Source organism: Gavialis gangeticus, unplaced genomic scaffold (genome assembly GCF_001723915.1).
Source record: "Gavialis gangeticus isolate Ggan-Ray unplaced genomic scaffold, GavGan_comp1, whole genome shotgun sequence".
NCBI classification, from domain to species: Eukaryota; Metazoa; Chordata; order Crocodylia; family Gavialidae; genus Gavialis; species Gavialis gangeticus.
In genome coordinates, this window is record NW_017729033.1 from 28224797 (window position 1) to 28241274 (window position 16478).

General features: G+C 40.2%; 1 protein-coding gene and 1 long non-coding RNA gene across 5 annotated transcripts in view; both read right to left on the reverse strand.

Moving 5' to 3' along the window:
• The window catches only part of KIAA0232 (KIAA0232 ortholog), a 101003-nt gene that overhangs the window by 3526 nt on the left and 80999 nt on the right, over positions 1–16478 (reverse strand). For all 4 annotated transcript variants that reach the window (XM_019526160.1, XM_019526159.1, XM_019526161.1 and 1 more), the window contains 2 exons: positions 6009–6117; positions 842–939 (listed from right to left, as the gene is read on the reverse strand). In XM_019526160.1, coding sequence (XP_019381705.1) covers positions 842–939; positions 6009–6117 — 207 coding nt within the window. The remainder of the gene's footprint in view (positions 1–841; positions 940–6008; positions 6118–16478) is intronic.
• Positions 15824–16478, reverse strand: part of LOC109303838 — a 1350-nt gene continuing 695 nt past the window's right edge. The window contains exon 2 of the long non-coding RNA XR_002099239.1: positions 15824–15859. This is a non-coding gene — a long non-coding RNA (uncharacterized LOC109303838). The remainder of the gene's footprint in view (positions 15860–16478) is intronic.

A 16478-nucleotide genomic window follows, 5' to 3' on the forward strand; every position in this document is an offset into this window, starting at 1 on the left:
GTGGGGAAGGGGGTGGATGCAGGCTGCCCACTGCAGGCTCAGGGCTCCCTACCCTGCTGCCGCCCCCCCAGAGGCCTCCACAGCCCAGCAGGCAGGACCCAGCGTAGCAGGGCAGAGTGGGGTGGGGAGGCTGTGCTGCCATTAGGAGCCCTGCACTGCCATGCACATGGTGCCCCCCTGCCTGAACATGCTCCTCCCGCTCCCCTGAGCCCCTTACAGGCTGGAACTTAGCCAGCCTGCAAGGGGAAACCCACCATTTCATGTGCTTTTCTCCTTTAAAGGGGAAAATCCACACTTTTCTCCTTAAAATGAGAAAATCTGCATTTTACTGTGGCGAACGGAAAACCAGGATCCCTGATTATGAGTATATACATTTAATAAACAACTCCAGTGGATCATCCATGGCGAAAATGAAATGTAGCTTTTACTGGGGGAAACTAGTTTTTCCTATAGCAAAAATCCCATTCACTAAGGCATTAGTTTGTTACTTAAGAGAAGGACAGACAGCAAACAATGCTAATCCCTTGAAGTTGTTGGCTCTGTGCAGCTTGGTGGAACACACTGTTGTGCTAGTTAGTGGAGCTAGGCTATCTGAGGAAAAAGCAGTGATCCTTCTGCACATCTGACCAAGCAAACCACCGTTTGCTCAGACAGAGCTGAAATGCAGAGTGCTAGGTATGGTAAAGTGTTTGAGAAAAAGCCAGGAGGAGTTAGCATTTCAACAAATACAAAAATAGAGGGAAAAAAAGCTTTTGTAGGATTAAAGTTTTAGGGACAGATAAGGATAATGATGCATGAGAAGATCAGTGGCACAACTACAAAAAGAAGAACAGTTACTCACCATATTAAAATCTAAAAGATGTTCTTCACTGCTGGGAATTTCCTTTACCTCTTGATATTCTCCTACACCATTCTCTCCTTTAGCATTTGTGTAACACTCTTGAAGTGTTTTTGTTTCAGGGTGGAGGAGAAAATAAAAGGAGGGACATGTCATTAAGAAACAAGGTTATCCATTTTAAAGTAAAATATATAGCTATAAGAAGTTTTCACCAGATTTGCATTTTAAGCTGTGTGTGAATTGAGTGCTTGTCAAAGGCTCTGGTTTGATGGTTTCAAAGACAAAACTACTTTGGTTAAGTGCAGAATTTTCTTCAGAGCTTTCTGAAATATCCACAAAATTTACCTGGAAACAATACTCCTACATTCAAAGAAGGGGGGAAAAGCAATTTAAGTACTAAAAAACATGTAAAATAACACTATAAAATAATTAAGAGACATATTCCTGGTAGAAATTTCTTAGTAATGTTTTAATTTCTGATATTGTAAATTGTTTAGGACACTTTTACTTCTGTCTATACAAAATTTAGCGTAACAAAACCCTGAGCCTGAGGCATTACTGTGATCTACGGCTTGCTCTACACGTTATATCTATTATGCAATTACCTTGTTAATTCCACAATAAATTTACACTGGCTACACATGCAAATTAACTCTGGCACCTTATAAACGTCCAACCAGCTGCTGCTGTTGCTTCTTGTGTCCTTGCCACCAACTAGATATTTTTCAAGAATCATGCATGTCTGAGATTGTTGATGGCAAGATATTTAGCACAATTTAGCAGATTTGTTGGAATCTGACAGGGGCTGTGACATGAATGCTTCTGCTACGGCCACTATTGCTCAAAAATAAAACTTTATAGCTGGTTTCTATCCAGTTTTAATTGGCACATGTAGGCAGCCTTTGGCTGACAGACTGCAGCTGCGTAATCTCCCAGCTGCTGAGGAGTACAATACACCCCCGGGGCTGGGAGATCACAGCAGTAGTCTACGGCTGTCAGGACTCTTGATCCTCTTGATCCTGACTGCATCACATGTGCAACTGGGACTGAGAGTCTTGCACCTTATGGAATTCAGCTGCCAGACTCTCAGCCCCAGCTGCGCGTTGATCTCATCCACACGAGCCTGCTTCTTGTCAGTGCAAGGGGAGTCCAGGATCAGGCTCCCCCTGTACTGGCAATAAGGTGCAATGGGATCTAATATGCAATCCCATAATTGCGCCTCCTGCCACGCATGTATGGGATTGCAGAAGGGTGCAATTGTGTAGACTATGCATTAGATCCCATAGCACCTTTACCTGCATGTGTAGAGGTAGGTTTATCTAAGTAAAAGATCTGATTTTGGTCTGCTGTGGTTACTTTAAATTTACAAAAACAGGTCTTGTTCATAAATAACTGCGCCCACCCCTCTACAGTTAAATGTTCTAAAAAGTTATTCTTTAACAGAGAACTACTGTTTGTGTTTTTTAAGTTCTAATGCTAAATCATAAATGTGATTTGAAATCCTGGCCACAAGTACAGAAATATTGTCTCTGATACAGCAATGCCAGAATTTCATCTAGATATTCTATTCCTTCCTTAGATAAATTAATTCTATTGCCACAGTGGTATATGAGCCTATTAGTAGGTGACATCAGCAAATTTCACTCAGCGCTAGGAATTACTACATACAGGTAGCTTTTTCTAAAAGCATTTATGTTTACACTGTGTTTACATTATATGTTCTGGGGTCTAGAAGAATTTCTAGTCAACTTCAGCAAATGAACCAGAAATAGACATGTGTACTTAACGTGGCTCCTTTACGAGTTTCTCAGTTAATAATGGTCAAGCACAACTCTGCATACAGTACTCTGTCAATACACTGTTGAAGTACATGTTATACAGTGTAGTTCAAACTAAAGTTCTCTTGTACTGTCTGATAATCTGATTCAGGTTATTTGCTGTTACATCAATAGTAATTATACCAAAATGTATTTTTATAAAAGGGATGTAAATAGCGTAAATGTTTTAAAATATTACCCAGGCAATCTGTAGTAATTAATATTAAAATTGGTTGAACTATTTATTATAATTTTTACTAAGTATTTACACATGTACAACAATGTATTAAGTCATTTGATTTCCAGATGATTCAGTTACATACTGTTTAAGCCTGAGGCATGACTATAAAATAATAAAAATCATTTTAAAATAGTAATAGAACAAATTTTTTCTCTTAACACTCGTAAGAAATTAAACCAAAATTTAAAGGAGAATTAATTTCGTTGTTACTATAGTAATTCTCTTGCCCTACGTATGTCTTGAAATCTGAACTGCTGAATTACTGGAGTACTATCAGGATGTATTTTATATGATCCCATGAAATTCCATGCATTTAATCTCACATAGCAACTTTTCCCATGTTAATCCTTTCCCATTTTAGCTCAGTGCAAACACTCGTACATCAATGGATTTACTGGCTTTATGCCTAACAGCTACATAGCTACTACTATCTTTGATTTGCCTTTTATGAAAACAGGAAAGGAAAGGACTACGTAGGAAAGAAGAACATCAGCTTTCCATTGCTCTGTATCATTGTTCAAAATGTATAACTCCTACTTCCACATATTACACTCAAGTTGTTGCCATAAATCACAATGACATTCATAAGGATCAGTTAATATTATTCACTGATAGAAGGACAAGAAATAATTTTCAGCAACTGGATGTTATCATCTACACAACTGCAATGTGTGGCAAAGTGGGGCTCCAGGACTGGCCACAGTGCTGGTTTCCCCACCTGCTTCTGGGCATGCTGCCCACTTGTCTCACCTGCCATGCCTTGATAGAACACAACTGACGTGTTAATTAGGCGGGAGGCTGCCCACTCTTGCCCCCATGCCAGGGGGCACTATCTGCAGCTCCATTCCTTCCCTACACTGCAGCCCAAGCCTTGCAGATGCCATCCCAGGCAGCTAACTCAACCATCGCCTTCGCCCATAAGCTGTGGCCCCTTCTCTGGGACCTTTGGCTTTCCTTTAAGTCTTGGCCCCATCTCAGGCCAGTCAGGACTCCAAGCTTCTCCGCTCTTATGAGCATCCCTTGTGGTAGGCCTCTGGCCCTTTTGAACCCATCTGGGTCCTGGCCCCAGCATTGACCAGCTGGGTCCCTCAATTAGGACTAAGCTGCCTGCCCGCAATCAGGGATTGGGGGTCCCCCATTCCCAGCTCAGGCGCTTCCTGAAGCTTACCTGGCCTTCCCTGGATCAGATGGTTCAAATAACCCACCTGAAGGTGAGGGCTGAGGTTAAGGCGCCTACCTACCTTTCACTGCGGTGGTAACTGGCCTGGCATTTCCTGGGAGCTCCCATGCCACTGAGAACCCCACCAGGCCACCCACTCCTGGCAGGGTGCAGTTTTAGGTCATGCTGAGGACCAGGAGCCTCCAAACCATCCCCTTAAGCTCCTGCCCTTATCTCTAGGATGTTGCGTACAGCCGTGCAGCCAGGCAATGTTTCTGCCTGGCCTGCAAGCAGTGAACTGCTCTGTTTATATAGGCAGCCTGGGATCCAAAATGGCCACTGCAATCAAGCACCTGCTGGATGCTTGGCTCAGCCCTTAAAGTGGCAGGAACTAACAGTGCCCTGCCATACAATGTTAAAAGTGTTTCCAAGTTAGGAGATTCTTAGATCAGCCCAGGCCAGGTAAGGAGAACTACAGTGGCACTGAAAGCCGAATGGCTTTGAAGCTAGACTATTTCACAGTCAAAGTAGGCATCAGTTTTTGAGGGTAAAGTGGTGGGCTACTCTTAAATGCCGTCTAAGCTTTACTCTCGGCCTGTAGAAAGAAAGACTAGGCATTAAGAATGCGGTTTAAACTTGGCTGCAACTTCAGTAACTAATACATCTAGGAACTCTTCCAAAGTAAGTTATCCTTCCTATTGGAATCTGTTCTACCTGGCGTTCTCCATCCCATTAAGTTGGCACTGGCACTGCTTTGAAAGACCCTGACATTTGAAAGAGACACAGGTAGAAATAAAGGGTTGTTTCTTTGCTGGATCAGAGAACAGGAATTACAACTACCTACTTTAGGAAATACCTTCTCCTAATATGGTCCCAATTTCAATTTTACGAGGGAACGGATAATTATATGCACTGAAATTGCTGCTAGGAGGCACCACCAATTTGCTGTTTCCTCTACCCTGTGGTCACATTCCCAGATTGTTAAGTATATCTTCCCAAATGGCAGGCAGTCCATTCAACTACCTGGCGGCTAGGATGTACCATCACTTCCTTAAATAATTCAGGTAGTGGATATGCAATTCTATTAATTGCACTCCATGTTTTCCTCACTTACAGAAATTAGCTACCAGATAATTTATCTTCTCAAGGCAGCTTTATCCTCCTGTGTCCACCAGCTTTGTTTGCATCCTAGTCCCTTACTAGACCTTCCAGCATAGCATCTCAGGGCATATTACAATACCCCAGAGAAGGAAACAGGGAAACAATTTAATCGACAAAAGGAAAAGCATTTTCTAGCAACTGAACAATTTCAAATTGAATCCAAAGTTTTTAAATGTGACAAAGTGTTATGGAAGGACATCTAATTTATTAAAGCACCACCTGGCAAATTTATCAACATTTACTCATATGTTTTCAAATCAGGTGTATTAAAAGGATACAGGCATATCAATTTTGGCTTCAAATTTATTTTTTGTATAAAAAAATAATTTATATAAAGTATACAAGTATTAATGAAATAGGTTTTTATAAAAAAAGAAATTCAATTAATAATTTGTTTTCAAATAATTATTCTCTCATTGTGTGAAATCCAGCAGCACAGCAATGTGAGATAACCAGAAAGTTATTATTATACGTAGAAGTGAAATTAACTATTCTAGTTTACTGTCCAAAGTGAGTAAAAAGCAAAAGTTAAATCAAGCAGACTAAATAGCAAGACATTATTTTTAATAATATTTTCATTTTTAATACATCTAAACATAGTGTCAGTGACTGCTACAGATTTTGTTTATTAAGAATATTTTTTAGTTTGCCTGTCCCAATTATCCCTCCATTCAGAATGTATAACAAATAATTTTAATTTTAAATGCAGCTAGTAGATCTCTTTCTGCTCATTTCTAAAGTGAGAAAGCCTATTTTAAACCAGGGTTAACTCAAACATGCTTATCTTCTTACCTTCACACTGCGATGCAGGAAAGAGTGGAGAATAGAGTGCTTTTTCCCACCAGCACTGCTTTTCTTGGCTGCCACTCACTCTTTGTAGATCAGTGTTCAATACAGGAAACTGTTCAGACAATAAACACACTTTAGTATGCTGCAAATAACAAGTCAGCTACCCAACAGGGGAGGGTCTTTATTGAGAAGACTGTCAGGCTTTATAAGCAACACTCTCCAAATTCCAATACTGAACACGTTAGAGGTTAGCCTATTCAATGATGCTTATTATTTACTTATTCTCAATATTATTATAACCTTCAAGATCTGAAGTTATAGATCAGAACCATTTTGAATTAGGCAGCACATAATCACAGAAAATTACAATTACAGACCTCTCTGTCCCAAACGACTTACAAATTTAAGTCTAAAATGGCACGTGAATACACACAGGTGGGGGAGTGTAAATAACCAACAGAACAGTAGGGGACAGCATAAGCAGTGGCCTCAACACAGTGCCAGTGTTACTGTTCTGACTTTTAGATGACATTACAACAAAGCTTTCTCTGTAATACTCTGGGAAGGCAGATTAGTAACAATGTCAGCAGTCTGATGCAACTGAAGAAATCTAGACAACTAGCTAGTTAAGGACTACCTGGTTATAAAACTGATAATGTTTTCATTCCTGTCTTTACTTCTTTTTAAACTTACCACCTTGTTTCTAAGATATGTTTATTTACTAATAAATACGTCACAAATATTTTAGTTTTGTATTTTAATATTGTATTTGTCTGCCATAGCCTAGTTCCTGCAACTCTCATGCATTTAAGTTACTTAAAACATGCTACAATGAGGCATGTTGGTAATTTTGTGGTCGTGGTTGTGGGAATGGCATTTGTGTTTTGTGTCAGCAACTTATGCAACACCTGTTCAAGATACTAACTCATATGATTCTTACGTTAGACGTTTTACATTATGTAGTTTTAATAAACTGAAACACCAAACCCATATCCAGCTAAGGAAAAAAATCACTAATATGAGCCAGCCATTTAATTCCTCCTGTATTACACCCCTCACCGAAGTGTATTAAGAAGATAAATTCATTAATGCTTAGGCATTCATTCATTCCTAAACATTCATTAATGTTTATGAAACAAGCATCACAGAAAAAGCATGCAATGATATGACTACTGTCTTCAGAACAGAACAGGAATAGCATGCAGCAAGTAAGATACAGGGCAACTAATTAGACAGTAAGGAAAAACTAAATATTGAATACCTATTCGTTAAGTGAGTACCATCCACATTCTGCAGTGAACGGCGATCAGGGCCATAGGGTATATGTATATGATTATGTAGTTAAGAAGTAAATGATGAAGCTGACCTGTATGCTGGACAAATTAAGGTTGTACAAGTAACCTTAATTCTTGCTGTTCCATTAAACTCTCTACTTCGCAACCTTAGTGAAATTCTTCTAATAGAGACTTTTTGTGTTTGAATATCCTGTCACAAATTAGCTCTGCAAACTCTAGTACCACTCTGATTAACTTCCTAGGTCTGATCTGCTGCTATGCTTTCTGTTTCCTACTCTGTGCTCCCAGCCTGATTTCCTGCTCTGCCTTTTGCTTCCTGCTTTAACTACTGCTGTGCTGCCTGTCCCCTCCCTGATCTGCCACATACAGAGGCTGCCTGGGCCACTTGTGATACATGTACACAGGTTGTCCAGGTCTGCTTTATGTGGACCACTGATAAAGTGAAATGAGACACACTGTCAGTGGGTTTCACAGATACGTGCCACCAGCAAAAGCATGGTGACTCAGGTGTCCTGAGATCTTTTCCATTCATTCTCTCCTAGACAAACTCTTCTGCCTTTTTTCGTCCAAGCCTGCCCCCTGTTGTTACACCCTTTCTACATATTCTCTGTCTCAGTCTTCCCTCTTCCCTGCAGATCCTCCTCCCACTCTCATCCCTCACTTACCCATTCCCCACCTTCCATCCTCAGGATTCTCATTCAAGTCCCACCTTTCTCTCTGGACTTCTCCTGCTGTATCAGTTTTTTTCATTTCTCAGTTTAAGTCTCTGTGTCCAGAAATTTCCTAGCCTCCCTCTTATAACCCATCCCCTTGACTTCCAAGTTCCAGTCTTTTTCCTGGGCTTCTCACCCAACCTCAGTACTTCCCTCCGCAGCTCCTGTTCCCAGCCTTTTTGCCCAGTCAGACCCAAGTTTACATGTACAACCTGTTCGTTAACATGGCCAGTCATGTTTCAGTGTCCCATCTGCTTCCAAACTCCCTCATTCCCATCCTCAGGCTCCCCTTCCCACTCTCTCCTTCCTTACCCTCAAGACTTGGCTCTTGTCTACATGCAGTTCAGGCTGCTCCTTCTAGCACACTTCTGGACCCAGCTGTCAGGGTACGGAGAACCCCTTTAATTTCCAGTACCTATTTTTTCCCACCGTGCACCAGCCTTCACAAGAAAAGTTCTACTCAGCCCCTTGTATAAGCAAAAGCTTTTAAGCTTCTAGCAGTGAAGCTGTACAGAGCATGCGCTAACTGCAGTTTTTCCAGAGGATTATACTATTGCAAGATTTAACTGTTTTTCCAAGGATAACAAAACACACTCCCAACATATCCCTAATCACATTTCAAATCCCTATTCTAAAGCATGGGAGAGCTAGAGCCTCTAAAAAACCCAGAACTTTTTAGCACAACCAAAGCAACAAACAATGTACTTTCTTTTAATCTCTTTTTGAGAACCAACTAAACTGTTTTGGTTGACCTTTTTCCTACAAACATCAAACAGTCAGCCTGTAAAATTTCAGATCAAACAGTGAAAGTCTGGCAGAGTTATAAGGAAGTTAAAATAAGATCTTAACCATGAGAAGTTTGGCAACCATATTAATAGGTCCTGCCTAGCATTCACATATGATACACTGACTTAAAAACTTAATGGATTTAAACAGTTGCGTAGAGAAGCAGTCATATGTAATGTGATGAGTTATTTTAACACGCTTTGGTGCATTTAATTTCAATAATAAAAAGGATTTTCTGATTTAAAGGAAGAGTTTTCCCCAGAGTTGTATTTTCAGTGACATAAACAGATACCCCTATGGAAGCCTGCAGATCTGGCTTCTATTCCTAGTGCTATAATTGACTTACTGTGGTGCCTAGGGCAAATCACAACCCCTCTGTGTCTTATTTTCCTCTTCTATTTCACTGAGATTGAGGCATAATTTATTAATATTTTATACCACATTGGAGACTCAGATGGAAGGCATTATTAAAATAGTCCTGTGAAATGCAGAGAGCAGTACTTACCAATCTTATTAAAATGCTCTGAATTTCTGGAATGGAAATGTAAGAGTGACATTTTTTCATAAGCTTAATATTTGGACCTGGAAAGAGTCTTTTTATAGACTGTTGCTTTCTAAATGTGGCTATATGGTTTTATTTTACTAAAGGCAAAACTATTTGATTCCCTCCTAACTTTGTTTTTCAGTCTGCGACCATTCAAATTTCTGAGGACTACAAAGATACCATTATTTCTAAAACTAAAGGACAACCAAGTCCTTCCCTTCCTGTCTATTGGTTCTCCTCCTCTTCATAAGAATGATTTTTTTTATTTGCATCACACACACGCTTTTACTTATATTTCAACTTATTTTATTTCATCCATTCATCTAACTGACTATTGCTTCTAATCGCATTGGCATCTGTAATCTCAAACAAAAATCTTCATAGATTTCATAGATTTTTAGGGTCGGAAGGGGCCTTAGTAGAGAGTCTGAGCCCTGGCCCTGGACAGGAAAGAGCATTGGGGTCAGATAATCCCAAGCTAGCTGCTTGTCTAATCTCCTCTTAAAGACCTCCAAGGTAGGGGACAGCACCACTTCCCTTGGAAGCCCATTCCAGATTTTGGCAACCCTCACCATAAAGAAATTTTTGCTAATGTCTAATCTAAATCTCCTCACTGGTCCAAGGACCGAACCTTGGGGAACTCCAATGCCCACATTTTTCCAGGTAAAAAACAACCCGCCCACCACCACCCTCTGTGCGCGCCCCATAAGCCAATTCTTCACCCATCTGACCGTGTAGTAATCTATGTCACAACCTCTTAATTTATTTATAAGAATGGGATGTGACACTGTACCAAAGACCTTTTGAAAATCCAAGGAGATGACATCTAGCTCAACTCCAGCATCTAAGCATTTTGTGACCTGGTCATAAAAAGAAACAAGGTTAGTCAGGCAGGATCTACCTGCTATGAAGCCATGCTGGTTGCCCTTCAGCATTATTTTTCCAGTGGACTCCCACAAATGTGATTCTTAATAAGTTTTTCAAAGGTTTTCCCAAGGATACAGGTAAGGCTAAGTGGCCTATAGTTACCCAGATCATCCTTTCTTCCTTTCTTGAAAATATTAAACTGGACATTGGCACTTTTCGAGTCCTTTGAGACCTGTCCCGAGTGCTGTGACTGCTCAAACAACCTCGCCAGTGGTTCTGCTATGATACTGACCAATCCCTTCAGCACCCTTGGATGAAGATCATCTGGGCCTGCTGCCTTAAACATGTCCAGCCCCTCCAAATGCCCCTTCACTAGGTCAGCACTAACTGTTGATGAGCTGGAGTCCCTTTTGTGCCTATCTATAGCCTCTTTGGCTATAGATATCTTTATCCGTGTTCAGGAATACAGATGCAAAGAACTTGTTTAAGACCTCAGCTTTGTCCCTCCTATCTGTTACCAACTGCCCTAGTCCATCCTGTAGGGGTCCTATGTTGCCATGCGCCTTCTTTTGGCTCCCTATGTACCTAAAGAAGGGCTTTTTGTTGTCTTTAATTTTTCTTGCCAGCCTGAGTTCCATTTCTGCTTTGGCCTCTTTAAAACAAGTCATATTTATTTCACTTTCTTCCTTTAGGTCTGGTTCGACAGAATCAACAGGGGAAAACTGATCTTGATAAGGCTCTACTTATGTTGTGTTGCCCTCTCCTTTGATTTTAATGTCAGTTGCATATTTAATCCTTACTTAAAGCCCCCATTCTTACAATTCTGTAATTATACAAAGATCTCAGCCTTCATTAACAGCCAGTTTCTGGTTTCTTGCTGCAGAGTAAAGTTTAAAAATATAATAAGAACTGAAACCAAAAGTCCCCTTTTTTAAACTTAAAACCAATTATCTCATGATTTTGGGGGACTTAACTTTTGAACTGGCCCAGTTGTCAATAGTGAAAATATGCAAAAAATAACAAGAGGTCAATTTTCCCTGGGCAAAGGAGGGGAGTGGAACAACTTTACTCCCTTTCCTCGCCAACTATAACCCTCTGTTTCATTATCATATCTTCTTTTCTTCTGGTCTATATTTTTCTCTCCTCCTTTCCCCCACTCTTGCTTTCTCATGTCAGGTCAGCAGCTGAACTTTTAATAGCTTATGTTTCACAGAGCAAGAATGTGTGCATGTAGGCATGTATGTGAGGATTTTAAAAGCACAAATGACATTTAGGTGCCTCATTAAATGGGAGGAATCTAACAACATTTTTCCCCTTTAAAAATCTTCACCAGTGTCTCTTCCTTCAAAGGATCTCCAGAGCATTTTGCAAACTGTATGCACTTAAGTGCTGGATGAATGATCTAAAAGGAAGACCCATCTGGTATGCATGGAATGTCATTCTATACCATGAGAACTATGCAACTGCTTTTGGGAACAAAAGCAAATATTCGATTCTAGGTGTAGTTTAAGAAACTAAATTAGAGTAAACCAGGCTTAGAATGTGCTCAGGCCAGAAGAATTAACAACTTTAAAATTCATACTGTAAAAGAGCCAGAAGATTGACTGCAACCACAAGTGTTCAGGGGCTGTTGTACTGCTCTCCAGCTTCTTAGCCTCTCATAACAGTATAGGACAATTGTTTAATACTGGATCAGAGAAGGTAGCATAATTTCCTGGTTCTCCAAAACTATTTCCTGCAAGAGCTGAATTTTCCTGCTCTCCCACCCAAGTATTGATTTCACACAAGGACACAAATGCAAGATTACTGTGTCTCAATTTCACTTGACAGGTGGCTCTTCCTGTCAAAAACAGCACAACTGAGACTGCTGCAGGCCCTAATCCACTGGTCAAGCTGTACCACAGGCAAGCCATGGAATATAACTTGGTATTGACCTGGAAGAACTGACAAGCAGCTCAGGTAGGGCTAATACCCTGGAACAGAGGTGGCCAACCTGTGACTCAGGCTGCCTCTGTGTGGTGCAGGCAACCGAACAGGAAGGGGACAGGCGAGCAGGGAGCAGCAAGCAGAAAAGCAGATCAAGCAAGGAGCACACAGCAGTGAGCATAAAGCAGAGCAATAGATTGGGCAAGGAACAGAAAGCAGACCAGCCAATCAGGGGAATCTGATGGGAGCAGCACTTGAGGAATGCGTGGGGCTAATTTGTGGCATGCATGCTAGTCCCATTGCTTTAGAATATGAAGCTGGGTCTGTCACAGTTAAGTATTTAAGAGGAACACACTACTTTGTTGCTGTTTTTGCTTACACAGAATGTTCCAAATTCAGTAAACCAAGGAATGGAACCAACTTCTACTATTCTTCTATGATTAATTAGCAGCCTAATAATGCATGTGAGCTACACTATCAGTTAACAGGCATGGATGGAAATTAATTATAATATTCATAAGATACAAAGCTGAGCTGACACAAAAGGGGCACCCCTTTTTGATTCCTGCTCCAGCCAACTTTAAAACCAGCTGCCTAGAAGGGGAAGTGGCATTTCTATTTAGGCAGCACTGGAGTCAATTGACTTCATGGCTCATTAACACCCAACTGATTCCTAATAATATCTCTTCACAGGTGTTAATGACCCTCTCTCCTTTGTAATTGTTTTGATGTTCTGCTATTCAAACTATCCTCCTTCTGCAATTTAGCTGCTAGGCATTTCTGGTAATGTCTCCCCCGTGTTTCACAGTCCTGCAGACTGTTTTTAGCTCCAGCTAAAAACTTTAACTCAGGTGTAAAAATGACGGGCAGTGAAAAAGAGGATGCACTATCAAGATACTCCAGAAAACTATATTTTTTTTTACAAAGCTGAATAAGATACGTACATTAGTCCTGTAGTGATTACAGTTAAATAACACAATATCTTTTGACAGTTTGACTATTTCTGCCTAGTTTGTTGTGCCTTTTACAATTTATATATAATACAACAAATTATACATAAACAAGGAGCACACAGCAACCATTCCAATAGTTATATTGTTTTTTGGCTTTGATCTTAAACTGAACTTCTCTTTAGCTGAAGCAAAATGTGTTGTTATATGTGATAATGAGGCACATGAACTGCACACTCCTTTTCAAAATCCTGTATCTGCCCATGCTGACACACTGCCATATATGAGTGGTGTCAAACTCCAGCATGGGGTTGTGTCACTTGGCTTGCAGGGCTTCCCATGGGTCCGTAAATCTGGTGGCAGGGGAGCAATGCAGCATTACTTGCCATGGCTACAGAATCCCAGAGGGATCTGGTTCCTCGGGTCAACCCTGCACCACTAATCTAGCCTGAAGGGCAGAAGTTTGAGTACCACCTGCTGTATACCAAAGCTCAGATTCTTTCAGGAATAACTTTGCCAAAGATATTAGTTAGGGAAAAAGAGCGACTCACACAAAGAGAAGCAAGTCTTCTAGAATATGAAGGATCTATGACCACAGGAAACATTATATGAAGCCTGCTAAATGGCTATTGCTACCAGGAATAAACAGAAAAATACTGATATGTTTCTCTACAGACCTAGCTGAGGTTAGCCATTCTGACACTGAAAACATACATTCCTCCTAAATAAGATCATGTACCACCCACACACAGATTACTTTTAAAGCAAATTATTTTTTGTGCCTTATCAGAGAGTGTCCCCTGCCCCATTAACACATTTGTCTACTAGTGTAACAGAGTTGTTTACTAATAAATAAATATTTTAAAAAATCTCTCACAAAATATTTATCTTGTCTATCCTAAACACTGGAAAAGGGTGGCTGATTTCAAAGAATTATGGCCTGATACTAGCTACAGAGCTCTTTAATGGAGCTGCCATCCAGTCAGTCAATGAGTGCCAGCATCTCATATTACCTAAATATTACTGAGTAATCACACTTCTTAATGTAAAATATGTACTTTTTATTTACAATTAGACAAATCATAGCTTTAATTATATAGAAAATATATTATAGTTAGAAAACAGCCAGTTTAATGGATAAGGGAATAAAACTAACTCCAACAATTTAAATGGACAGTGATTTAAGTGCACCACAATATTGTCTTTCTTTTTGTTTTTCCCTTTTCTAGCATTTTCCCCTTCTAAAAGAAAGAATCTTTTGTGCACAGTTATTTATCTGAAAACCAAATGAATGTTAAATTACAAAATTAAAAGTTAGTAAGAAATAGTCTGCTGTAGAGCAAATTGTATGTAATATAAAGTGTATGTTAAAAGTGACTATTTATTGTAGACATTATTTCAATTTCCCACATTGTGACCCACGAAGAGAAAAACAGTCAGCAGCCCCTCTTATACCAACCTGGTTTCACAGGGCAGAGAAAGGTAATGAGGTAGTGCATTTTTCTGTGCATTCAGCAACCTTTCACTGCTTCTGTTTCTAACAATGGTAAACAGTGAAGACAGTAAGCAGTACGGATTTACTTCAAACTAACATTCAGAACCAAGTTCATCATACATAACTTTTGAGTTCTGCTCTGAAAGCTCAAGTACTTCTGCTTAATTCCAAGCTGGACTGATATAATGCCCCAAAAGGTCAACGCTCACTTCCCAGTCAACATGGGTCCTTTCACCTATCCAGTTTATTAACTCTGGTTTGTGTTATCTTGTGTTTTTTCCTGTATCTTGGAAGACATAGGCAACACATACATTAAATTTAGATACAAAATGTTAAGACATCTGAAACACTAGCCAAGGTAGAAATACAGAGAAAATATGGTATACTGGACAGAGCATTTAAAAACGAGACTGGAAAAAACACAAGCAGTATAACATATGATCCTCCATCAATAAAGGGATGGCTATAATGATCTTTTGGTCTTTTACAAAAGCTTCTGAAATTAAAAAATCTCTAACAGTGTGACTGCTTTGATGGGGCAGCATCAACCAGCCCTTTACCATTAATCAATCAGGTGGGAAGTGATTTAGATGCTCCCCATAAAGGGCAAGGGGCTATTTAATTTTTCCTAAGCTTTGTTAAAAAATAGAACTTGGTCTTGAAGGAGTTTGGCAAGGGAGGCAGGAAGCACTTGGCCAATGGTTCTCAACCCCAGAGAACCTACATTTTATTCACAAACAGAAATAATTATATGTTTTATTTTCTGTATTTCTTTTTCTTTAGTTACATGCTAAACATTAACTTTTTATAAAGTCATCTATCTTGCTCAAAATCAACTCTGCGTGGCATTTTTACAATTTTTACAAGTAACTCTGCTGTGATAAAGAGAGGCATAATATTTCCAGTGACAGTAAGCAGCACAAGCAGATAAATCAATAAAAGTTTAAGCTGAAGCTAGCAGATAGTACTCCTCAAAAGTTTTGAGAGTCATCAGTGTGTTTTTTGGAAGAGCAACAAAATATACATGGGGCTCCAATTTGCAAGTCTGGATGTGTTTTCATGAAATACGTTCCATATAAAGGTACTGGAAGGTACATCAGTACCTTCTTAAAAAATTTGACCTCTGTCATGCATCTGACAAAATAATTGACAACAGGCAGGTCATAGGTTCACTGACAGTTCTTATTCTACTAAATTATTGTTTCATTTGTGCTTTGTTCTCCTCTATTATCCATTTTTTTGGTTTTGTCCATCTTACTCTAAGAACTAAGAACATACCTGACCTGAGCTTGTAGGGATTTGGTAAGGAAGGCTAAAGCAGCACTGGAGCTTAGATTAGCTTCTGGGATTAAGGATAACAAAAAGTCCTTTTTCAAGTATATAGGTAACAAGAAGAAGTCTCGGGGTAACACTGGACCCCTACGAGGCAGGGCATTGCAGTTGGTGACGGACACGCGAGAGAAGGCAGAACTCTTCAACAAGTTCTTGCCCTCCGTGTTCCTGTCTGCTGACAATGCGGTGCTCTCAGGTGACAGCGTAGAGAGGCCCAGGAAGGATGCAAGTCCCCCGACTGTTAGTTCAGACCTAGTTAAGGACTACCTGGAGGGCTTAGATGTGTCCAAGTCACCGGGCCCGAATGACTTTCATCCGCGGGTGCTGAGGGAATTGGCTGGTGTCATTGCGGAGCCATTGGCACAGCTGTTCAAGGACTCCTGGTGCTCCGGCCAAGTCCCTGAGGACTGGAAAAGGGCCAATGTGGTCCCTATTTTCAAGAAGGGGAGGAAGGAAGAGCCTGGCAACTACAGGCCAGTCAGCTTCACTTCTATCCTGGGGAAGGTCTTTGAAAAAATTATCAAGGGCCACATTTGTGAGAGCCCTGCAGGGGAAGTGATGTTGA